The 26,414-nt window shown below is 35.4% G+C and overlaps 1 protein-coding gene across 3 annotated transcripts; it reads left to right on the forward strand.

Moving 5' to 3' along the window:
* Window positions 1-789: 789 nt before the first annotated feature.
* TPS1 (trehalose-6-phosphate synthase) lies at window positions 790-25,187 on the forward strand. Of its 3 annotated transcripts, XM_039041694.2 has the most exons (19): window positions 790-1,120; window positions 8,596-8,751; window positions 9,742-10,210; window positions 10,330-10,427; window positions 10,598-10,986; window positions 11,288-11,402; window positions 11,531-11,632; window positions 12,917-13,067; window positions 13,767-13,855; window positions 19,385-19,433; window positions 20,596-20,696; window positions 21,621-21,808; window positions 22,256-22,373; window positions 23,013-23,189; window positions 23,267-23,389; window positions 23,487-23,574; window positions 23,671-23,801; window positions 23,903-24,001; window positions 24,674-25,187. In XM_039041694.2, the coding sequence occupies exons 3-19, from the start codon at window positions 9,823-9,825 to the stop codon at window positions 25,052-25,054; spliced, it is 2,787 nt and encodes a 928-aa protein (XP_038897622.1). In that variant the 5' UTR covers window positions 790-1,120; window positions 8,596-8,751; window positions 9,742-9,822; the 3' UTR covers window positions 25,055-25,187. The 3 variants fall into 3 exon arrangements, with proteins under 3 accessions (XP_038897622.1, XP_038897623.1, XP_038897624.1); XM_039041695.2 differs by lacking the exon at window positions 8,596-8,751 and having other exon boundaries at window positions 795-1,120; XM_039041696.2 differs by lacking the exons at window positions 790-1,120; window positions 8,596-8,751 and adding an exon at window positions 8,985-9,314.
* Window positions 25,188-26,414: the final 1,227 nt, after the last annotated feature.

The raw sequence follows: 26,414 nt of genomic DNA on the forward strand, positions 1-26,414 counted from the left end.
TTAAAAAAAATATATAGTAGATCATTTTTTTTAATTTATTAGGAACTTGTTAACAACGTTTGGAATGTCGATGGAAATATAGATAAAATATCAACATAGATGTATATTTCTATTTTTTTAAATTAAAACAAAGGTTTAGACTAATAAACGATAGTTTTTAAAAAAGTTAAAATGTTTATTATTTGTATAATATTTAGTGACATTTTGTTGTTTACTTTTATACTTCATGATTTTTTTGCAAAACCATGGAAATGTCAATCAATCTCTCATGTTGATATTTGACCTATGAAAATGTAAAAATATCGATAAAAATATAACTTGTATATAAAAATTTAATATCATATCTATTAGATATTTTAAAAGTTCAAGAAAAAATATAAAGTTTAGAACTAAACTTGTATTGAACAAATAATAATAATAAGAAGAAGAAGAAGAAGGAGGAGGAAGATTTTCAAAAATAGAAAAATAAAAAGAAACTATTTATATAAAATAGTAAAATTTAATCATTTTAGATTTCTATTAGTTTCAATAACGAATACACATTAAACTTTTATCGGCCTTTATCAATGATAGATTTCTCTTAGTTTTTATCTTTAATACACGCTAATAAAAGTTTATCAATGTTTATTAGTATTTTTTTTTACTATTTCTATAAATAATTTGACATTTTATCTATCGATAAAAATTTTCGTAATAAGAATAAGCTTTTGTAAAAAAATGTTTGTGATTATAGTATTTGTTATAATTTTTCAAAAAGTTTATGCTTCATTTGCTCACAATTCACAAGCATTTCCACCAAAAAGAAAAAAACATAAATAAAGAAAAATAGAGAGCCAAAAAAAAAAAAAGAAAAAAAAAGGCGAACAAATTCCCTTCATATGATTGGACGCCATCAAAGCTGATCCTTGCCTTTCCCATCACCAAACGGACACACTCACGTCCCACGCACACAACGCCGACGGAATCAAATACTCTCTCTCTCTAATTCCATTTCCATCCGCTCTTCTTCTTCTTCTTCTTCTTCTTCTTCTTCTTCTCTGTAATTTGTTTTCAGGCTGCTCTCGAAAGTCTCTTCAACAAGCTCCAGATTGCGCTACCATACGTGTTCATACGCCTCCAGGTAAGTCGTTTTCATCGATACTGCTCTACTCTCACAGCGTTTCTGTATCTGTACTTCGTATTTTCTGCGTTTTCTGTTTCTTCAATCATCAATGTGTACGTGCGCTTCTGTTGCATGCGACGCTTTCGTTGCATCTCTTGTTCTTCTTTCGTTCTTAGAACGATTTGTTTTGTAACCGACATGGTTTCTGTATCCGTGAGTTGTTTTGACCGATTCTGTAGTGAGTAGGTGGTGTTGTTGTTGTTGTTGTAGTACTGTAGATCGTTGTTTCGGCTTCTTTTTAGTTTTGAACCTTTTAGTTTGGAGAAAGAAGAAAAGTAAAAGACAATAAAGGAAACGCGCTGAGATAATATATTTTTTTATATTTCTGTTTCCGACGGCGAATCTTTCTTTTGCGTTTTCTTTTACTGGACTGCATTTCCTTTTTGTGTGTTCTTGGCTTTTGGAATCGTTTTGTTCTGTTTAGTCATTTTGAGTTTCTAATGAATCGTCGTCTTTCTTCTGAGTTCGGGGCTGCCGTCGCTGAAGCTAATTCTCTATTTACTAGGATTTGATTGGTCGAATCGGGTTTAATTTTTTCCCGCCATTTTTTTCTGAGCCTAAAAGCCTTCCCGCCTTTTGTTCATTTCATGAAAACCTTTAGCATAACATCAGGAATACAATCTATTTGTCCGGAAAATTTGTTACGGGTCAGACTTTTCCGGGACTATGCAGCACAATGCTTATGTCTGCTCAATGAATCCAAACGGAATTTGGATTGATTTTGTTTCTCTTTCCTCTCGCTTATAGAAAAAAAATTAAATAGTTGAAAATTTGTCTTTATTAGTTTGCTTGATAACCGGGAACAAAGAGGAAAAGGTTGGACTATTGAGGGTCTAGCAGAATCTTGTTTCCGGACCTTGTATACTGTAAAGCATATGAAATTAATGACGAGACTCGTAGATTTTTTTTTTTTTTTTTTAAAAATCCGGTTACCGAGTATCCTGGTTCACCACCATCAAGCTGGGAAATCGAATAAAGTAATTACTGTATTGGTTAAACTTGAAACATGGGCAATCTTGAGAAGACTCTGTTTTGAAAATCCCCAAGGAATTATCCGAATTCGTCAAGCTGGGATACAACTCTCGAGAAATATCATTTTGGTTAGCGTGAGAAGTCAGCGTCAAAATATCATTTTGTATTTGGCCAAGTGGGTAGTTGGATTGCTTTTTTTTTTTTTTTGGAGCATTTGGATTGCTAATAGAAGCACAAATCCCATTGGATCCAACTAGTAATTTTATTTCAAAGAATTTCCTTAACATCATGGTTCGTGGTCATAACCAGAAACTTTAGGAAATAAAGAAAATAAGGCGTTCTTTCCGGCTAATTATTATTAAGCTTGCGTAACGTGTGGTTTGGGCGAGATTTTATAAGGCATATACAATGTGCGGCCATGTTATCGAAGTTCTCTTTCTCAAAAAAAAAAAAAAAAAAGGAAATAATTTTCAATTTTTTTGGGGAGAAAATATTGGACATATGAGTTCCTGTATGTAAACCTCCACTATCTGGAAATTTGAGGGCTCTATTTTCCGAATCAAAACTTTCGGTAAGTTGTCAAAATGTGCTTGGGATTTGACTCTATGCAGGCCATTTCAGCACTTCTTTCTCAGGGAAGAAAAATGTTAAAAGCTGCAGAAAATTGAGAATCTTTCATTTGTAAAGTGAAATTTGAGATCTCCTACTGAACAGTACAAGAGACTGACATTTTTTTAGCACTTTCTTTATAATTTCCTTTACCCCTGTCACATACACTAGCCTAAGCAAGGTACTGTCCTAGTAGCTAGTTCCGTGCTTTTTTGGGTTTGACTACATAGCTGCCCAGAAACGAATTGTCATGATTTTACAGTTTCAGTCTGGTGTGATCTGAAAGCCCACCTGCCATCCACCCCGAAGAAGATTTAACTGCCCGTCCAAGGAATATTACCAGACTAAATGGTTACCATCATCTAGTGGATGAAGTTGGCCAAAGGACAGAATATCTTTTATTTTGGGACCCTCGCAAATTCTTTTCATGGATGAAGAAATTATGGTTCCTTCAAATTCTCTCACTACAGTATGTATTTCACGGGCTCCTACGATTAGATTCCCATACCCACTGACAATAGCAATAATTCTACTCCACTTGCCTTCATTTACCAGAGAAAACAAGGCTGCAAGCCAGTCTGTTCAGTCAACTTCTGTCTTTGAAGCATTCCTTAGGCCAATTGTCAATTTTAGTCACGTGCCTGCCTGCGCCTGCCTTTTGAAAAGGTCTAAGGAAGGACCATATGTCTTCTTTTTCTTTCAAATAGATATTTTGAAAGATATTCTGATGTTTATTCGCTCTTTAGAAGATGCGACGGGTTTAATACCAACATCGAGTTAGTCCACTGAGATTAGTACTTCTTTCTCTCAACCTAAATTAGAAAAAGTAGCTAGCAATTTGTTTGACAAATATTCTCGACTTATGATGATTTTTTTTTGAGCTAGATTGGAGTAGACACTGTTTGAATGTTGGGCAAATATTAGGACTTAAAAGTAAAAGAATGTATTGGTGACTCATATTAGAAATTAGGACAACGATTATATTGCAACTTTTATCCTACTTTTAAAAGGATAAAAGAATTTTTTAAATAAAAGGTAAAGTTGGAACGTTGATCTTATTCTTTGTAAGGTTGCAATATTACCATTAACTTTTCATAACGTTTTAAAATTATTTTCGGAGTAGAAAATTTATTATAACATCGGACAAAAAGTTGATGTGCATGATTGTCATAGTTTTAAGGCTTAATCTAAGGAAGCACCCTAATCTAGGGATGACAACGAGGGCGGGGATGCACTCCCCATCCTTGTCCTCGTAGAGATTTTTAATCCCCATTCCTGTCCCATTCTTCATTTTAGGGGTTCGGAGTTGGGGTTGGGAATTCCCTTAGGAAATTTTTTTTGCTTTTTATTATATTATTATATTATTTTTATTATTTAAAATTAACTAAATTTGGTATTTACATTGAAATGGTAAATTTTAGGTAAGAAGTTAGTATTTTTATTATATATATTTGTTTGAATTAATAATTAAAAAAATATTTTAGTGCTTTTTATTGTGAATTTAACAAAAATTGAATTTATTATAATAAAAAATTAAATTTAGAAAAAAAAATTAACTAAAACAAGCTAATGTTGTAGTAGTTTATATATATATATATATATATATATATATATAGATTAACAATTAAAAAAAATTGGGGTGGGGGTGAGGTTAGGATCCCCGCCCCTGATCGAAGTTCTGATTTAAATCTCCAGTTTGACTTTCGTATCCGGTCAAATCTTGGATTCCCTGTTCCGATCGGGTCGGTGACTCATGGGGAATTTTGGTATTCGTACTAATCACCTTCATGCATTTAAGGTCACCACCAAATTGATTTTCCTCAAGATTGTAAATGATTATGTTTCAATGAAAATTTTTAAATCACCAATCAACCCAAAAACTTAAGTTTATAGATTATGGTAAATTCTAATTATATCTATATTTTAACACTTTCTCTCACTTATGAGCTTGAAAATTTGTAGAAGAACCAACAAGTAGAAATCAATATTAATTAATAAAGAAATAATATTATAGAAATTTAAACACAAGTTTAAACACATGACTCTTGCTCTAATATTATATTAAATTACCAATTAGACTCAAAAGTTTAAGCTTATGGGTTAGAAAATTTTAATTTATCTAACACTTTAACAAAAATGTTGAAAACATTTACCAAGTGTAATATTGGAGTATTATTGAAATAAAAGACAAGTCAATGTCGTGTCCTTTGAGGAGATTGAGCGCTTGGCCATGTTAGCCAATGTCATGTCCTTTGAGTGGTGTACGCGTTCTGCGAATGGTATGACCTACCGTTGGCTCGTGCATCTAATTCTTCTTCTGACTCAGAAGATGTGGGTGGGGATTCTCTTTAGATCCCGAACTGGTTTTCCTCTACTCTTGATGGAAAGGTTTGTGTCCCTGTTAGTTTCTTAGAATAAAAGTTCTTTAGAAAAATAAAATAAAAAAAAGACAAGCCTTCTCCCAAAAGTGTACTGCATACAATACATAGTCTCATACATGGTCCTAGTCTTGAAGATGAAACTATCACGTTTTCCTTCATTTCCGTAGCAATACACGTTTTCCTAAGAAATCATCAAGTCAATGTCGTCTCTCAATTTTTAATTTGTTCCAATTATTGATTCGGTGTTGTTATTATCAATTCATTGTAAACAAAGAAATTAAATATGTATTCATTTGAACTTTGCTAAAACATGTCTCAAGACATGTTCCTGGGTTCAGTATCTTAATTAGGGAGAGAAACAACATAGATCCATCAAACTTTGAGAACGTAAAATATATAAAATCTTGTCACTGTAAGTTTGAGGCGTTTGAGACGAGGAGTTGAATTATTTATCTAGATAATTGTTAGTTGTTTAATGAATATACTTTTTATTCACGAGTCCACAAACTTCTAAAACAAAACAGAGTCGAATTAATAAGATTACACTTCCAACTCTTACTCATTGGGCAAATATGTTGTAGTGTTTTGGGAAATTTTTTAGTTTACGGTGGTATCATACTTCTGAATTCACACTATAAATTTGCCTTCAATTTGTATTCATAAATACTAGTGGACTCCACATTAATGTTAATAGATCTCAGCCTATTTTTAAAATCGTATTGATGTGACACACATTAACTGGAGGTCGTATGACAAATTATCTATACTACTGTAGTATAGAACATTTCATATAGTGTTATACCCCACATGTTTGTTAATAAATACATTTTTGGAAAATTTTTACGGATATAAAAAATGTCAAACTATTTAAAGAAATGTAAAAAAAACAACGATAGTAATAGGTTTCTATCACTAATAGACACTAATAGATTTCTATCTGTCTATTAAAATTTTACTATTTTGTATAAATAATTTTTCTTATTTTTCTATTTTTGAAAATTCCACTAAAAAATCTAAGGATGCCAATTGTTCTTTTGTTGCTTAACTAAACATGCTCTTCAACCCTAATTAGAGGCTGCACATCATTTCCTTTCAGTGTTGTTTTGGTTTAATTCAAAATATGTCATGATTGATTCGGTTCAAACGACAACCTTTTTCTTTTCGGTGCTTCGAATTAATTGTTTTTGTTGTCAAAGTCAAAACTTCGAAAACTTTTCATGCATTTGATTTCAAAAGCTCCTCAACTATTCTGTGCCCTACTCGGACGGACAAAGTGTTCTCAGTTAAGACTTTTTTCTTTGTTGTCGTTTTGCTCTGAAGATTTTCATTTTCCTCATTTGGATGTCACATTTAATATTGTTCATTTCACTTCAATTGCTGCGAAAGTGGGTGAAAGGATAGGGTGCTTTCTAACTTTCTTTACTTGCAAATGAGGATGATTTTTCTTTTTATTCCCTAGAGAGAATAGATCACCAAAACTTTTATTTACGCTTTTCTTCCCATGTGATTAGGAAGAACAAATAGCCCTTAATTATGAAAATAGTTAGGTTTATCTAGACAGCAACTATCTTTATATATCTTACTAGATTGTCCAATTATAATTAGATATGTGGTAAATTGATTAAGAAGATAAAGATTTATGAAGATGGGTACAACTTGAGATGCACCCAACTCACAGTACTACAGGGGGGATTTGAGTGGTAAAATCCCAATTTTCTTTTCCCTTAAAGAATATAGCATCCCATTATCTATTATTATGCTGTGGATCACTTTTTGAATGGCATTAGCCATTCTATTTGCACCATGGGTCACGCCTCATGCCCATCCAATAAAAATGTGGGCAGTTTTGGACATGCATCGTGGGGCATGCAGTTCACTTTTTGGGTCGCAACGTTTGTGCGTTGAATTTCTAGAACTAGTACAGTAATGTTGACTGAATTGATTAAAGCACGTTTACATTTTTTATAGATTTGAAATCCTATCAAATTTGGTGGGTTTTGCCTTGTTCAAAACGTTCTTTGAACTTTGTTTTCCTGTGCCCGCGGTGAATTTACTCAATCAACCTGGCTCCTAATCCTATTGACTTAGCTGCCTCGCATGATTTAGGCAGTCCAGATTGACATGCGATGATTGGGCAGATGTCAAAGAAAATAGGATTCATTTCGGAAAAAATTAAATAATAATAAAAAAAGAAATCTGAAATTACCGAGATATTGGGGGTTTCGAGAAATTGGTTTCAGAATAAGAAAAATAATGGAATTGTTATCGTATATGGACTTAAATGTGAATAGTAGTCTTCTTCTTCTTCAAAAAAAAAAAAAAAAGAGTGAATAGTGTAACTTTTTCAATTTGTTGGCTTCTGCAAATGATACTAAAGTTTTAATAATTTGTTTTCAGTTTTGTAGTGTCGTCTTGTATGAACAAATATTAACCAGATTGCTTGTTTAAAAAATATTCACATTTAAGGAAAATTATATAATAGTCAACTTCTATAATCTATAGTGTCTGTATTCAAACGCAGAAATTAAAAGGTGACACATCCCATACGTAGCGGTCAATTGTCTGTCAAAGCCAAAGGGGCGAGAGAACGCATTTTGAAAATAGAAAAATGTGTGAAATGAAAAAATAGGGACGTTTGGGGGTGTAGTAAGTGATTACAATAGTCTGTACTCATGGTGAGACTATTTTGCTCAAGCTAGAAAATAGTAAATATGATAACATGGAGGGAGAGAGAGAATGAGAAAAAAATAGTAAACAATAAATACGGTAATAAAAAAAGATTTTAATTAGTAATGCTGTAATTTGTTGTAAATTATAATAGTTGAACATGTCAACTTATATTTGATATGCCAAACATGGAAGGGATATAATAACCCACTTCAACTACTTGAAGTTGGGCTCAAACAAACAACTCCTAAATTCATCTCTAGTCTATTCTATTAAAATTTTCAATCATAATTTGTCACTTCCTACATCTTTCTTTATATATTTTAATTAATAATTTTATGTGATGAGGTTGAATAATCCTCTTATGAATTTGTGTTTTGTAAATTAAAATCGAATTCTAAAAGAACCGTTGAAGTTGTAATATAATTTACATTCAACTGTCGATGTTTCGTGTTGCAAGAACCTAAAAATCCTCGGTTTTGTTGAAGAAGTCTGATTATTTTGTTCATTTGAGTCGAACTGTTCAGAGTAACGACAATAATATGGTGTTGTTGCACCATGCATGTTGCCCAAGTGTGTGGTGATAGTTTCATCTTTGTCAGTAAGTCAAGAGTCTAGATGACATTCGTATTTCAATCCTTAAATTTTACCCCTATACTGTTTCGCTCATACACCGATGACGTTATTTGACTGTTCATTGACCCTTTTTGGTACGAATATAATAGTGTAAGAATCTGGGAGTATCATTTCAGTTTCGCATTCTGCACAATAAATTTAGTTTTTTTTTTTTTTTTTTTGGTTCAGATTACTCAGAGCTCAGCGCCTTCACTTTCTTGAGAAAAGGGGGTTTTTTTCCCCGGTGGAAAAAGTGCCTCTTTTAAATACTTGAGATCGTTTGGACGATTTATCTATATTGGTGGTCATTATCACTCCTTTCTTCAAGTGCGAGCTAAGTTTCAGGTCTTTTTCAAGACTTCTGTTCATCTTATATTGAATATTATTGCCAAATCAAAGGAAATTGGTTTGAATTGATTCGTTGATTATTGGTCTAAATGATTAAAGGTTGACTGAAAGTGAAACCAAAAGCAGTTTGTGATGAACAGAAAAGGACTCTTATGCCCAATGGAGCTTAATTCATCAAGTGTCTCTAGACTACCTTACACTTTATCACTTAAAAACAATATAAATTTTGTGTTTTACGGATTTGGATTTTATGCTATTATCATTATATTGTTCTTTTTGCTCTCTCTGCTTTCTCTGCTTTAACATTAATCCTTTGCCTTACCTGCATGGCTGGACAGCTCTACGTATCCTATAAAGCTTACACGAGGATCATGCTGTTTCCTCGCTTTTTCTCTGTGTGATAGTTATCGGTTATACAGATTTTGGAGATTTTCCCTCTTGTTCTCACTAATTCCCCTCTCCACTTTCTATCTGACTTCTTGTTGAACAACCCGCTTTCAATAGGATTGATAGTTATCGACCATCATTTTTGTTGCAGAAGTTCTTCTGTCTAATCAAGAGTTTGATCTCTTTCTCTTCACTTCTGGGATTATTTTGTTTTGGTACTTCATTGTTTCATTTTTTTGTAAAACGCGTCACCATGATCTTCTGTTCACTGTTCTTTTCCTTCGCTAACTCGAAACTCAATACTCAATAACTCTTTTTGTATTTAATTTAATATTTCGCATTGTTTTCATCACAAGTCTTCAGAAGAATTTTGATGATAATATTTGGTTATTGGAGATTGCTTGCAAGGGATATTTAAAATCTTGAATACTGTGGTAGACCCCATTTTTTTATTATCTTTCATATGACTGTTTTCTCTCATCCATTTTAATTTTGTTGGTAGCTGTGTTATCTTTTCTTCCCACTTGTTAACAGTTAGGAAGGCTGTGTCGGGTGGCATTACTACTTTTAAATGGCAACTTATTGCTTATTAAATTGTAGGACGTACTGTGCGATTGCTCTAAAAAGGGCCGAATTGCTCTCAAACTGATACTTGAAGGGGGTAGGCTCTAGAGTAAGCGTATGCCTGGGAATAAGTATAACGGTAACTCAAACGATATTTCAGACCGTATACCAGGTCGAGTGGAAAGGCTCTTGCGAGAGAGAAAGCTAAGGAAAAGCTGTAAGGATTCATATTCAAACGAGGTAAACGACTACAGTAAGGAGTCTGAACTAATTGAAAATGACCTTCATTTGAAAGAAGAAGAAACCATTGGAATTCCCTGTAAATTTTCGGAAGCTTCTGTAGCCTCAAGGATCTTTGCCGAAGGATGTGACAAGCAAGATGGAAAGCCTCCCAGACAACGGTTGCTGGTTGTGGCCAATAGGTTGCCCGTCTCTGCAGTTAGGAGGGGTGAAGATTCCTGGTCTCTGGAGATTAGTGCTGGAGGCCTTGTGAGTGCGCTTCTGGGTGAGTGGTTCTTATTGCCTGATTTTAATTGTCTTGTTTGCCATAATTGTCTTTTGCTTTCTTGATTTTCGTAATTTTGAATTGTGGAAATAATGAATTCTCGATGGATTTATTGAAAGGCGTGAAGGAATTTGAGGCGAGATGGATTGGTTGGGCTGGTGTGAATGTACCAGATGAGGTGGGACAAAAGGCACTGACTGAAGCTTTGGCTGAAAAGGTACGTGTATTTACGGCTCATTTGTGATTGTGTGAGAAGAGAAAGATGCAGTCCTTAAAATTTCTAGTACTCGTTGGTGTTTTTTGAACATTTATGAGATGGCATTCAAGTGTTTCAGTTACCCGTATTCAGTTTAACACCCCTCACTTCTGAATTCTTGTTACTTGCAGAGGTGTATCCCTGTTTTCCTTGATGAAGAGATTGTTCATCAATACTACAATGGCTATTGTAACAACATTTTATGGCCTCTGTTTCATTACCTTGGCCTTCCTCAAGAAGATCGTCTTGCCACCACCCGTAGCTTTCAGTCTCAGTTTGCCGCATACAAGAAGGCAAACCAAATGTTTGCTGATGTGGTTAACAAGCACTATGAGGAGGGTGATGTTGTTTGGTGCCATGATTACCATCTTATGTTCCTTCCAAAATGTCTCAAGGAACATAACCGCAAAATGAAAGTCGGCTGGTTTCTCCATACACCTTTTCCTTCCTCTGAAATCCACAGAACCCTTCCATCCCGATCAGAGCTTCTGCGCTCAGTACTTGCTGCTGATCTGGTCGGGTAAGTTTCTCAGCCATACGAATCAAAATTTTTTGGTGATTGTTTTTGTCACCATAAAAAGACAAGTCAAAGTAGATGATTATAGAGCTCTTGTACCCCTATATACAGCCAGGAGTATAGCATGAGAGTTCTGTATCCTTCCAACCTTTTCCAAGAATAACGATCATGATTTTTCATTATAGTTGTTTTTAATTAATTACACTTTGGATAATAACTTTTGAACACTTGAATGTCTTATGCTAACGATTATTTTATTTTATTTTTTTGGTGTGACCTTTCTGTGATGGCTATAATTTTGCAGCTTTCACACATATGATTATGCTCGTCATTTCGTAAGTGCTTGTACTCGTATTCTTGGACTTGAGGGTACTCCAGAAGGAGTTGAGGACCAAGGAAAGCTAACACGAGTGGCTGCAGTATGTTCCTGTTACTTTTTCATAGTGATTCTTGGATTGATGAAGCCTTTTATTTCCCCTTTTCTTTTTAGGAACTTGTTGGTGTCAATCTTAACCATGCCTTGTCCTTTTTATTTTTAAATTTTCAGTTCCCTATTGGTATCGACTCGGATCGATTCATACGTGCCCTCAAGATCCCTGAAGTCCAGGCACATATTGAAGAGTTAAAGGAAAGATTCAAAGGTCGAAAGGTATATATAACTGTTTTAATCCACAATGTGGTTGTTATTTGTCATACAAAAATATCACAGTAGATTTTCTGCATTAATGTGTGGCATAAAATCTAAGGACCAAGTCAGGATTTGCCTATTTGACATCGTGGTGGGAAGTAGTTTCAGTGTTGCATCGATTCTAACATAGGATTAACCTACCTTATTGTTCATGTTTCCACTAGAAGAGGAATATATACAAATTTACAAAATCAAATTAGATAAAAAGATCTAGATCTAAGACGAGTAGTTAATTTCAGAATGTAGTTTAATGTGTTTGTCATAAATATTCCATTTAGTTTTTTTTACAAACTGTTTTATGCAGCTCCATTTGAGAAGATGTTTTTCTTTTTCCCTACTTTGTTCTTTTGTATATTGATTATAACATTGTTTTTTTCCTCAACTTCATATATTAGATGAGAAAAAAGGTCAACAAACAGAGAAAACTTCAAATTGTCACCAGTTTCTTAGAAACTTGGACAAGGAATTATAAATTTTCCTCTCTTAGATAACCCTTTTACTAAGTTAACTCTTAGCCAATTTTAATATTGATGAAACTTTTTAAACAATATGGACTAAATTGAAAAAAGACAACGTATTTTTAGTTTTTATTATTTGGATATTCACTTTAGATGGACTTCTTTTCTTTAAATCAGTTGACATTTTGTATTGAATGAGTTCAAACTTTCGTTTGTTATGAAATCTTCTTCCTGCTGTTTGTTGTGATCACTCTCTGAACTGGCCTGCTGGTACTAATAGCAGTGTAGATTTTTACTGTTTTTAAATACATCACTCTGTTCTCTGGTTTTGTCACCTGAACAAAGTTTTAGTGTGAAGGATGCCTACTGCTTGATCTTAAGTAATTATTGACTTGGCCAGGAATTCATTTGGGTTTCATTCGACCATGAAAAGCTTGAGTTTAGTTTAGTGTTAATGCTTCTAGAGTTTGTGACTCAATTTGATCGGTAACTCTTACTACTATTTTCTGACTACACTGTTCTCAATCGTCTTGTATTTCTACTTTTGAGAACCTTCCATCAGTGCCACAGAAAATATTTATAATGATGAAAGATATATATAATTATTGGTTCTTAGCCGATGATCTTTTGTTTGGTTCATTAGGCTGTTCAAACTGCATTATCTCAGTCCTCTCCATGAAAGCAAACAAGTACAACTTGGTTTATTCCATTCTCAATGATGTCAGTCAAATTTTCACGTCCATCAGTTGAACTTTGTCTTATTCTTGCAATTGTTTCTGCATTGCAGGTCATGTTAGGGGTTGATCGTCTTGATATGATTAAAGGAATACCTCAAAAGATATTAGCATTTGAAAAATTCTTGGAGGAAAACCCTAATTGGCGTGATAAAGTTGTTTTGCTGCAAATTGCAGTGCCAACAAGAACAGATGTGCCAGAATGTATGGTTGTTTCTCTACACGTTTTCTATTTGAATGTGCTTGTGCGGTGCTAGTATAATTAGTAGAAGCTCTGGCTGAATTAACTGTTAGCTTCAGTTTCTGTTTGGGGTTTCAGACTATTGCAATCCTTTTAACTTCAACCATCCAGTTAGATGAATTATAAGGCATTCATTGCCACAATTAAGCTAACTGCTCCCAAAGCGAGCATAGCTCAACTGGCATATGAGTGTATTAGTAATCACGAGGTCAATGATTTGAATATCCCTACCCCCAATTGTACTAAAAAAAAAAAAAAGCTAACTGCTGGTCTATTTCATAAATAGAACTTTATGGCTATGAAAAAAGTTGGTTTCTTTAAAATGTACTGATAAAAATGAGAGAAGAAAGTGGATATATAGTTTAAACTAGATATGTTCATGTAAATATTGGTAGTATAGGTCTTTTCTCCCATTCTTACTTTGTTTATCTCCTTTCTCCAGGACTGTTTAAATTATTAGAATATCCTGTTATTCATTCTGCACCATGCACGTGTCTAACACTCCACAAAATAAACATGTACTTTTGGTAGATTATTTTCTTTCAATATTACATGTTTTCTGGTCTAGTCTATTTCTACTCTTGTTACATATAGAACTGTATAAACCAGATCTTTAAGCACTTCTAGATATCAATTATATGTTGTATCTTGTGTTCTTACAGACCAAAAGCTTACAAGCCAAGTTCATGAAATAGTTGGATGTATTAATGGGAGATTTGGAACATTAACTACTGTGCCTATACATCATCTGGTTTGTCCTTGATTTCTTTGTTAACTACTGTCGTTTTTTTATTCTGTTTGGTGCTTGAATTTCCTCAAGATTGTTAGATGTGAGCTATTTATATGCTCTTAACTTCTCTAGGAACAATGGTGGACATTGAATTTGTTTATGATGCAATGGTATCGAGATTAAATGGTTGGGTAATAGCTTGGCTGGTTAGGTTTCTTTTTTTTTTTAATATCCATGAGTGTCTGAGCTAGCTTACGCGCACCTCAACTAATCTCACGGGACAACCTGTCTGACCTTACAACATTTGAGTGTTAAGAAAACTCATGATATTAAATCCTAGGTAGGTGACCACCATGGATTGAACTCATGACCTCTTAGCCCTTTATCAAGGGAATGTTTCTGTTAAACCCTCTGTATTATACACTTACAAAAGGAGGGCTAAAAAGGGGACTTCACAAGGGATACAGGAGAATATGCTCAAGGGACACCACCTACTGAAGCCGTTAGAGGAGAATATCACCGAGGGACTAGAATTAGGCTATAAAAAGAGAGTAGGGGAAGGAATGAGGTAGGGAATAATTAGGGCAAAAGCTGACAGAAGCTTTTAGGAGGAGAGGACTACCAGCTCTCTCGGAAGTGCTGGTTTTGCTATTCCTTTTGCTTCCTTTGTTTTCCCTTTTTGTTAGTATTTATACCGGGATCATTCTCTTTGATTTCTCTGTTGAGACTTTTATTTCAATCAGTAATATTACACTATCAGGAGCTACTTTTGCTCCGTTTTGTTTGCTGTCCTCGTTGGGTTATTTGAGTGCAGGAAGGGAACATAACAAATTGGTATCAAAGCCGTCAATCCTGGGGCGAACTAGATTGATGGCGCAGAAAAAAATGGAAGAAAGATTGGAAATCAACGAGAAGGAGATAACTCACATGAAGGAGATGCGTTTGGGACTCTGTCAAAGCATCGAGAAACTATTGGAAGAAATTCAGGAGAATAGTGCCGTATGCAAGGGTGAAGAATCTGGGATCTTTGGAGGGTCGCGACTCAAGCTCAAAGGGAAGATTGATGAAGTGGAGTCGTATGTGAATTCGGTGAATGGAGGCACTGATAAGAGCAAATATAAACGATTGGAAATGCCGATTCTCTTGGGGAAAACCCGAAATCTTGGGTCTATTGCACCAAGCACTATTTCGAGATCTACGAGCTGAACCACGTGGAAAAAGTGAAGGTGGCGGTGGTGAGTGTTGCTCCTAATGAAGTCGATTGGTTTAGATGGAGTCACAATCGCAAAGCCATCACATTCTAGGAAGAGTTGAAGAAGAGAATGTTCAACCATTACCGCCCAACGGGAGAGGGTAGTTTGGGGGTGAGGTTGATAAGGATTAAACAAGATGGCACCTAAAGGAGTACGTGAAGAAGTTCGTGAACTACTCAGCCCTTTGCCAGACATGGCTGAAAGCGTTCTTCGAGATGCTTTCATGAATGGGCTAGAATCGGCTTGCAGGCCGAGGTTATTAGTAGACATCCATCGACCTTGGAAGATTGCATGCAAGAGGCCCAGTTGGTGAACGATAGGAATGTGGCCTTTCAATTGGTCTTATCTGAACTTGGCGTGGCTGAGCCAAGTAAGAAAGAGGCCTAAGGCGTGAAAAAAGACAACGCGACAGGCGATAAGACTACGACAAAAGGGATCAAAACCCTAATGATGAGGCAGATTTCAATTTCGATGAAGGCAACCTACGGGAAGAAAGAGCCACCCGTGAAACGGCTATCTGATAGTGAATTCAGGGAGAGGTTGGATAAGGGCCTATGTTTTCGTTGCAACAACAAATACTCCCCTGGGCATCGTTGTAAGGCAAGGGCTAACCGTGAATTGATGCTGCTTATTATGAATGATGAAGACAAGATGCAAGAAACAAAGGTTGGAGAAGAAGGAGCACCACCCGAGTTGAAGGCAGTGGAAGTCACTGAAAATGCAGAGATACCGTTATGTTCAATGTTTGGGTTCTCAGCGAAGGGAACGATGAAATTAAAAGGGACGATAAAAGGAAAGAAGGTGATTGTCCTGATAGACTATAGGGCGACAATTTTATTCATAGGAAAATTGTGGAGGAACTGGGTCTGCCAATTACTGGGAGCAACACTTTCGGGATGGTGATTGGTAACGGAACTTCGATCCAAGGATGGTGATTGGTGATTTTGCGTGGACTACCGGAAATTAAACCAAGTAACCATGTCAGACAAATTTTCGATTCTAGTGATTGAGAAGCTGCTGGATGAGCTACATGGGGCGGCCGTTTACTCCAAACTTGATCTCAGATTCAGATACCACCAGATAAGAATGAGGGACAACGATATTGAGAAAACAACATTTAGAATACACGAGGGACATTATGAATTCTTAGTAATGCCCTTCGGGTTAACAAATGCTCCAACCACCTTTCAATAACTTATGAACCAGGTATTTCGTCCCTTTTATGCCGATTTGTACTAGTGTTTTTTTTATAATATCTTAGCGTACATCCTTGATATATCGACTCATGAGACACATTTGGAGTGGTCTTCAATGTGCTTCGGGATAACAAATTATATGAAAACCGAAAGAAATGCATATTTTTCCAACCGAGGATTCAATACTTGGGACATTGGATTTCTCAGCAAGGAGAGGAGGCCGACGATGAAAAGATAGTAGCGATGGTCCGATGGCTCAACCGAGGAATGTATCAGAACTGAGAGGATTTTTGGGCCTCACTAGGTATTATAGACGGTTTGTACAAGAATATGGTAACATTGCAACACTGGTGATGAAGCTATTACAGAAGAATGCCTTCAAATGGAGCGAGGAGGCTACCAGAGTATTCATGGAATTGAAGAAAGCCATGATGACTGTTCCTATTTTAGCCTTGCCAGATTTTTCACTGCCGTTTATTATTGAAACCGATGCTTCAGGATACGGAAGGGGGTTGTCCTCTCTCAAAATGCGAGGCCAATCACCTATTTCAGTTAGAAGTTGTCACCAAGAGCCCAAGCAAAGTCGATTTACGAACAAGAGTTGATGGTAGTCATGATGGAAGTTTAGAAATGGAGACATTACTTGTTGGGAAATAAATTTACGGTGATATCATATCAAAAGGCATTGAAATTCTTGATCGAGTAGAGGGAAGTTCAACCACAACATCAAATATGGTTAACCAAACTCTTGGGTTATGATTTTGAAATTTTATATCAACCCGGACTCAAGAACAAAGTGGTTGAGGCTCTATCTCGAGTTTCCCCATCAGTTGACTGCCCCGACTCTATTAGACGTGGATGTGGCTCCTAGGGAAGTTGAGAAAGACGAAGACTTGTAGAAGATCATAGCTATCTTGAAGGAGGATCCAGATGGGAAACACAAATACCAATGGAGAAATGGTAAATTACTGTATAAAGGAAGACCGGTTCTCTCTTGATCTTCTTCCCTAATTCCATCACTTCTTCACACCTTTCACAACTCGGTTTTGGGAGGACACTCAGGGTTCTTGCGAACCTATAAGAGGATGAATGGAGAATTGTTTTGGCAAGGCATGAAAATTGATGTTAAGAAGTATGTTGAAGGCTATGAGATTTGTGAGAGAAACAAGATGGATTCTCTATCGCCAGTGAGATTCCTTCAACCTCTCCCTATTCCCAACTTGGTTTAGGAAGAACTAACGATGGATTTCATCGAAGGACTTTCGAAGTCTGGGGCTACAACTCAATTATGGTGGTTGTGGACAGATTGAGCAAGTATGCTCATTTCATCAAACTCCAACACCTGTTCTCCGCAAAACGAATAGCTGATGTATTCATTGAAGAAGTGATTCGCCATCATGGGGTACCCAAATCCATAGTGACAGATCGAGATAAGATATTTTTTAGTCACTTTTGAAGGAGCTTTTCACAAGGATGGGCACAACGTTGGAGATGAGCACGGCTGTCCACCCTCAAACGGACGGCCAGACTGAGAGAGTCGATCGATGTTTAGAAACCTATTTGAGATTTTTGTACAACGAACAACCAACCAAATGGAGCAAGTGGGTTGTGTGGGCTGAATTGTGGTACAATACCACCTTTCACACATCAATCAAGACTACACCATATCGAGCTGTTTTTGGTCGACCACCCCCTCCACTGATCTCATATGGTGAAAAGAGAATTTGGTGGTGGCACAAAATTGCATGAAGAAACAAGCCGATCTGCATCAGAGAGAACTACAATTTGCAGTAGGGGACGAGGTATTTCTGAAACAGACAGAGGTCATTGGCTCAAAAGAAATGTGAAAAGCTGGCCCCAAAATTTTATGGCCCCTTCCAGATCATGGAACGAATGGGGGAAGTGGCATATAGGCTAGATCTCCCCCCAGAAGCTTCAATACACAACGTTTTCCACATCTCTCAACTTAAAAAGAAATTGGGACAGACCCAACGAATCCAGCATCAGCACCCGACATTGACTGAGGAGTTTGAGCTCCAAGTAGTACCGGAATCTGTTTTGGGAGTGCTTGGAACAGGGGATTGGTTACTAAAAAATGGCTAGTCAAATGGAAAGGCCATCCGGATAGTGAAGCAACTTGGGAATCCGTATATGCGATGAATCAACAATTCCCTCAACTCCACCTTGAGGACAAGGTACAAATCGAGAAGGGCAGTATTGTTAAACCCCCTATATTATACACTTACAAAAGGAGGGGTAAAAAGGGGACTTCACAAGGGATACCACCTGCTGAAACTATTAGAGGAGAATATGCTCAAGGGACACCACCTGCTGAAGCCGTTAGAGGAGAATATCACTGAGGGGCTGGAATTAGGCTATAAAAAGAGAGTAGGGGAAGGTATGAGGTAGGGAATAATTAGGGCAAAAGCTGACAGAAGCTTTTAGGAGGAGAGGACTACCAGCTCTCTCTCGGAAGTGCTGGTTTTGCTATTCTTTTTGCTTCCTTTGTTTTCCCTTTTTGTTAGTATTTACACTAGGAATGTTCTCTTTGATTTCTCTGTTGAGACTCTTATTTCAGTCATTAATATTTACACTATCAGAGCTACTTTTGCTCTATTTGGTTTGCTGTCCTTGTTGGGTTATTTGAGTGCACGAAGGGAAAACTTTCCATTAGGCCAACCCATGATGGTTAGCTTGGCTGTTTAGGTATTAGTGGTGGAATATAATAGTCTCTCAATTCCTGTATCGTTGCCTCATTTCAACGCTTGGTTCCATGATCAAGTAAAGGAAAATCATTGTCACATCAATTTTGAAGTATAATTAACTTTATTTCTTGGACACGGAGATGCGTGATGAATACAAATTGGTTTTATTTTACAGCTTCTGAATTTTCTTCAGTGAAAGGGATGTCATTTATTCAATCTAGATACTTCTTTTTTCGGAAAAGTAATCAAACATGACTGCTTAATATGATATATCTTCGAGTAAATCATGTTTGGCCATTTTATTATCGTTATAATGCCATTATACCAGCCATAGTCAAATTTCTTTACACGTGGAGACTTTGCAAGACCTTTAAACTAGTTTTTATTTTCCTGCAGGATCGCTCCCTCGATTTTCATGCACTATGTGCACTATATGCTGTAACTGGTATTAATTTTCACTCTTCATCCACCAAATATTGATCGTGAAGTATTTCATAGAAAAATGTTTATCTTGACATCATTTGGCAATTAGATATTTTGAGATAGTAGGTATTGCCTATATTAAATAGTAGGTTATATATGTGTTCTAATGCATTAATGATAGGTTTGTCCCTACTGGTAAAGAGTGTCTCAGACCCTAGGTATTCCGAATATGATGAACTCACTAAGTGTGGCACCGAGTATTTTGGGATAGGTCTAGCCCAATACTAGATAATATGGTATGTTTTAATTTTCATTCAGGTAAGAATGTCTTAGGTCCTAAGTGTTATGCTTACTATAAACTCAGTCTTACATTTTGGAATGAAGTAGCATTAACTTGTTATGTGTCTTGGCTGGATTACATATTTGAAAATTTAAATTTTACTGAGTTTTGGAAAAAATGACAGGATGAAATTTTTACGGGTACCTTAATGCTATCTTAAGGTTTCATATCTCTAGGTTGTTGTGACTAAATTCTGAATATTGTGGATGGTGTATGACGTATTCCATCAATGCTTTGATGATATTAATATGTAATTAGTTTTGGCTAGTTTAATGTCCTACTTCAAAGAAGACGGGTCACAACAAGATCTTAACTGATATATGATGTTTGGTGATTGAGTTCAGTTCTGACAAGTCTCTCAGTGCTCGGAATAAAATATAAAATATTGGTTGAATATTTGAAACGGAAATAACCCCCATGGTGAGTCGGTGACTACTTGTTTAGGATTTAAATCCTGAGTTTTCTGACAAGTTCATATGATAAATTGTAGCCTTGTAGGGTGTTACATGACTAATAAATATTGGAGGCCAAGTAGTTGTCCTCGAAGTGCACATAATGCATAAGCAGTGTACAAGACACTTAGATATCAAAATATGTTTATATATATGAACTTAAAATTGATTTGCGGCAGGTCAGTTGGTGCAGGAACACACATCTTTATCTTCTGGCTGTATATTAATCGTTTTTCCCTCTGATTGTAATTGCTTCAGAAATATTGGAACATGTTGTAACTAGGTCACCAACTTTCATTTCATCTGGACTGTGACATTGTTTAATGGATGTCATAAAATGATGCCAGATAAATATCTATGTTTTTACTGACTCTTTATTTGCTCCTCCTTAGATGTAGCACTTGTCACATCTTTGAGGGATGGAATGAATCTCGTCAGTTATGAGTTTGTTGCTTGCCAGGATGCAAAGAAAGGGGTTTTAATTCTTAGCGAGGTAATTCTGAAAACCCTTGGTGGCAATATTATTTGCTGTCGTTGTTGGTTATATTCACCACCCTGAGTATATAATTACCCCTGGTTTTAATTTTAGGCGGGTTCCTCTTGCTGTTTGTTTGGGCCTTTAAAAAAACAATTATTTCCATCTTTTTGAGTGAATGCGTTATTTTCTACTCCAGTAGAAATTTGAGGTAACCTAGGGTCGCATACACATGTTATTCTGATACTTGAATTCAGATTTCTTCAGATTTAGGCATTATGAAATGAACTCCCTGTGTAGTGAAACAAAAGGAGTTAAATTGACGTGATTATTTAATCATCTGTTGATGAGAATTATTGTTGTTATGATTCAAGTGGTTCTTCCTCATGCAAATACTTTATTCTTCTTATGTCTGATGCTTCATATGCTATTTTGAGCCTTATCGTTGTGTTTGGTTTTAAAAGGAACTCAAACAAGTATAGTTATACTTATACAAGGGCATTCGTTATCTGTTTGGAATTGAGTCGACTAAATATGTGGTCTCGTTCTTGGTCTCATTGTTATATAGCTTGGACATTTTTTTAATCTGTTATACCTGGATTCTTTTCCTTGTTTATCTTAATTTGTTGTAACTATTTACATATATTTTTGTTTGAGTATAACTTTTCCATCATGCAGCTAAAAGTTTTTTCTGTGTATTATTTTTCTATTAATGATTCAATGAATATATACATATCTATGTATAATGATATGCTAAAACATGACCTTAGAATACTTTCTCTCCTTTAAATTATCTTACAAAAATTCAATAAGATGAGAATTAAAAGGCACTGGTGGTGAATATAATTGCATGTTTTTTCTTTATAACACACCTAGGTGTTGAATACACTCTGCACTGACATTATAAGTTCTCTTCTTTACTAATTCTCAAGCTTTTTGTAGTTTGCTGGTGCTGCACAATCTCTGGGTGCTGGAGCACTTTTGGTCAACCCCTGGAACATAATAGAAGTTGCAAAATCAATTGATCGAGCATTAAATATGGGTGCTGAAGAAAGAGAAAAGCGCCATAGGCATAATTTTCTCCATGTGACGACACACACGGCCCAGGAATGGGCAGAAACTTTTGTGAGGTATCAGTTTGTGGACCTTTCTATCCAGGACCTTTATTCTCTCTGTATTTGTTAAGTTATTAGTAATTTTGTGAATTCGGAAGCTTTTTGTGAATTGGAGTTGCTGAACATATTTGCACAAGAGGTTAAATCTTACCTAAATAAAAATCTTGAATCAGGTTTATAACGATCTATTGAAATTTGTAGGCACTTATAGTATTTGGCAAGACTATCGTATCCAAAGATGTTATATGTCATCGCCATAATCACAAGTTCTCCCTCCATCTAAAATTTTGCATCTCTGATTGTCATCATGTTGGTTACAATGTAAATTCAAAAGGCTAATTCAAGATGCTGATTATTCTCTTCTGAAAGTTGGCTCGTAGTGGAGTCTTATACGTAGAGATCTGAAATTAATGGTAGTACTAAATACTGGCTGATGCTAACGAAATTTTTATTTCTTTGCAGTGAACTTAATGATACAGTCGTTGAAGCTGAACTAAGGATTCGACAATGTCCGCCCGCGCTTCCATTTGACAATGCAATTAAGCATTATGAGCAATCTACTAATCGATTACTCATACTGGTAAGCCACGTTTGGTTGGCACTGTATAGGTTATCGTAAGAACATTTCATACTCCTAGATCATGTACGCCTACCTAGTCCAATGATAGAAAGTCTGCTTAGAAACCATAGAAATTTTATGTTGGGGTTGCTTTTGCTTTAATGGGTATTTTTTAACTCGTGTCATCCTAAAACTTTGCCCAAGTGTGTACTTGAGACTGGAAGAGCCACATCTAACAAATATTTTCAATATAAAAAGGTGAAAGGATGAAAGGAAGATAAGACAGCTTAACACGAGAAAATGACACTACTCAGATTTGGCAATTGCTGCACAATAACTTTGCTGACTAATCCTGCTTTCTGCTAAATCTTTTTAAGCATCTCGGTTGAATGATGAGAAAATGTACATCTTTAATCGGGTATGATTTATGGCCTGCTTGGATTGACTAGAGAAAAAAATAGTTTTAAAAAAAGTCATTTTTATTTAAATTCTTTTGATGAAAACTATTTAAATTACACTTCAAAAGTATTTTCAAGGTTATTTTGAGTAGTTGTCAAACACCTCAATTTTTTCTAAAATGATTTATTTTCAAAATTAAACACTTGAAAAGTTAAACCGAACACACACTTAACCAACCTCGCTCTTTTGCTCTTCATTCAGGGGTTCAATTCAACATTAACTGAACCAGTGGACACACCCGAGAGAAGAGGTGATCAGATTAGAGAAATGGATCTGAAACTGCACCCGGATTTGAAAGAACCATTGACAGCAATTTGCAACGACCCAAATACGACAGTAGTCATTCTCAGTGGGAGTGACAGAACTGTCTTGGATGATGTACTTCTTCTAGATTCATGTTCCTTTTTTATTTTCACGCCTGTCCTGTATTCCTACTTAACCCAGTGCTTTCTCAGAACTTTGGGGAGTATGACATGTGGTTGGCAGCTGAGAATGGGATGTTTCTACGCTTCACAAAGGGGGACTGGATGACTACAATGCCTGAGCATTTAAATATGGAATGGGTCGACAGTGTGAAGGTGATTAAATTAAAATTATTAGTAAAATGGAATATTCTTCACATCTTATAACCTTGTCTTCTTTTCTCTTTTTCTTTTTCCTTTTTTTTTTCTACAGCATGTTTTTGAGTACTTCACAGAGAGAACTCCCCGTTCCCATTTTGAGCTCCGGGAAACTTCGCTTGTTTGGAACTATAAATATGCAGGTACTTGATATGCAACCCAACCGCCTTCTCCTATAAATTGTAACATGAACGATATAGCTCTTTTTCTTTACTGTTTTGTCTCATCGCCTGATGTAGATGTTGAGTTTGGAAGGCTTCAAGCAAGGGATATGTTGCAGCATTTATGGACAGGTCCAATTTCTAATGCATCGGTTGATGTTGTTCAAGGTAGCCGATCCGTTGAGGTGCGAGCTGTTGGCGTTACCAAGGTCAGTCTTGTTTTCTTCCCTGGATGTTCCCTTCATTATACTAAATGAAATTGTCTCATCTCAGTTTCCTACTTTTTTTCTCTCTCCTTTTTTGGGGATAGGGATCAGCAATTGACCGAATATTGGGAGAAATAGTACACAGCAAGTCGATGACGACTCCAATAGACTATGTCTTGTGTGTAGGCCATTTTCTTGGGAAGGTAAAATTGATCCTTACAAGTTACCCATTATAGAACCCGAGCCTGTTATAATTATTCATCAAGCCATGAGTATGCTCTTTTGTTACCCTTAGGTCACGTTTTACATTCCAGTAACATAATCAATCAATCATAATATAAAAAGTGGGGTCCATTTAAATACGTCCCCAAAAAACTAGTTAATAATATTGTGACAGTTATGGATAATAAAAAAAAATCATTACGATTGAGCAATGGAGCAGTGAACATAGCCTTATTTATTTATTCATTCATTTAAAGATGTTTCAAAGAATGTGATCATTTAGGTCTCGTTTGATAATCATTTGGTTTTTTGTTTTTTAAAATTAAGTCCATAGATACTATTTCTACCTGTAAATTTATTCTTTTGTTATCTACTTTTTATCAATGATTTAAAAAAATCAAGCCAAATTTTGAAAACTGAAAAAGAAGCTTTTAAAAATTTGTTTATGTTTTTGAAATGTGGCTAAAAATTAAATCATTGTACTTAAAGATGCAAATCATTGTAAGAAATTGGGAGGAAATAAGCATAATTTTCAAAAAGAAAAACAAAAAACGAAATGATTACCAGACGGGGCCTTATATTTTAGATTTATCCATTCATGATTGGTACCTTACCTCTTTATTAGCCCTCCAACTTAAATTATTTGTCATCAGGATGAAGATGTCTACACCTTCTTTGAGCCTGAACTTCCATCAGATACTATAGGCATGGCAAGAGCCAAGGGCACCGATGGACTTAAGTTAACAGGTGAGAGAAGACCTTCCATCAAAGTTCCTCTAAATAGGAATGGATCAAAATCACCTCACAATAAGGGCCGGTCGAGTTCGGAGAAGAAAACTTCAAATCATAACTGTGCAAATGGTCGTAAACCGTCACCGGAGAAGATTCAATGGAATGTGCTTGATCTCAAGGCTGAGAACTACTTCTCTTGTGCTGTTGGACGAGCTCGGACGAATGCTCGGTATCTGCTCGGGTCATCAGATGAGGTGGTGACATTCCTAAAGGAGTTGGCAGGTGCAAATGCATTTTCTTGAGACCAATATGCTTTGCTTCTTTGCTTTCTTTCTTCATGTTTATGCAGAAACTGCTGATCATGCTATTAAAAAAATTTGTGGGTATGACTTTTGTTTCATAGTGGCATCAGTGTTATGTTCTCTGATTTGCTTCCTTGCGTTTCGTTCTGTGGTTTCGCTTTTACCCCTCAGCTACTTGATCGATTTTATAGTGTTTCCATAGCGCCGAGCCCGTTTGTGGAAAAAAATATATATAATCAAGTGTTCGTCCTTTTCACCCTAAAGAAAGAAAAAATGAAAATTTTGTTTGAATAGTTGTAAATTATACCCATTTTTCAATCACAAGTTGTCATGTGTTCCTATTGTGATTAAGATGATGCATAGAAATAAGTAGGGGTGTTCAAATAATCCGACAATCCCAACAATCTGGACTACCCAATCTAAAATGTAAAGGTTTGGTTGGGTTAGTTTTGTTCTTGAGTTGGGTTAATTTTTCTATTTTTAGTGGGTTAGGTTAGGTTGTGGGTTGTTAAAAAAAATTTGAATTGACCCAATCCAACCCAAATTTTATATATATATATATATATTCCTCGTTTAAAGTTTGATTTATTTATATTGATTAATTTTTTAATTTTTAATATATATATTTTTAAAATTATGATATTTGTCTTTATTTAAAGTTTATAATAAATATCATAGATATTTGGTATTTAGCATCTTAATTTTATGAAATTTTAGTTATTAGTCATGACTTATATATAAATTTACATATTTTCATTAAAAATAAAAATAAAAAAATTATAACCCAACAACCCAATCCAACCCGGATTTTAAGGGTTGGGTTGGAAATTTTATTTGGGTTATTTGAATTGCTAATCAAACCAACCCAGATTTTCGGATTGGTAAAAAAAATACCCTCAACCCATGTACACCCCTAAAAATAAGTGGGTGGGGCTCAAATATTACTCTTATTTCATTTTCATCATATAACTTTTTAACTAAATCAAAAGTGTCGAATCAAACAACATAACAATGACTAGTTGATATGATATAATAAAGATATTGGTAATAGGTGGTAATTAGCTATCATATTTATAAATATGTCATATAAATAAATTTTGGGTTTGTTAGTTGAAAGACTTTTATCATCAATAAACTATCGTAATAGTTTATCATAGTGGACTTCTATCATTAACAAATCGATTTTATTTGGAAAAGGTACCTTTTTAGTTCTTGAATTCTTAAGAATCTGTCCAATTAGTCCCTAAGGTTTTAGTTTAGCCAACTTGGTCATTCAATTTTGAATAATGGGTATAAAAGGTGACTATGATACTATTTTTAATTAAAAAATAAATCTTCTCTCTCCAACTCTACCTCTACG

Source organism: Benincasa hispida, chromosome 9 (genome assembly GCF_027475165.1).
Source record: "Benincasa hispida cultivar pf3 chromosome 9, pf3_genome.v1.1, whole genome shotgun sequence".
Classification (NCBI taxonomy): domain Eukaryota; kingdom Viridiplantae; phylum Streptophyta; class Magnoliopsida; order Cucurbitales; family Cucurbitaceae; genus Benincasa; species Benincasa hispida.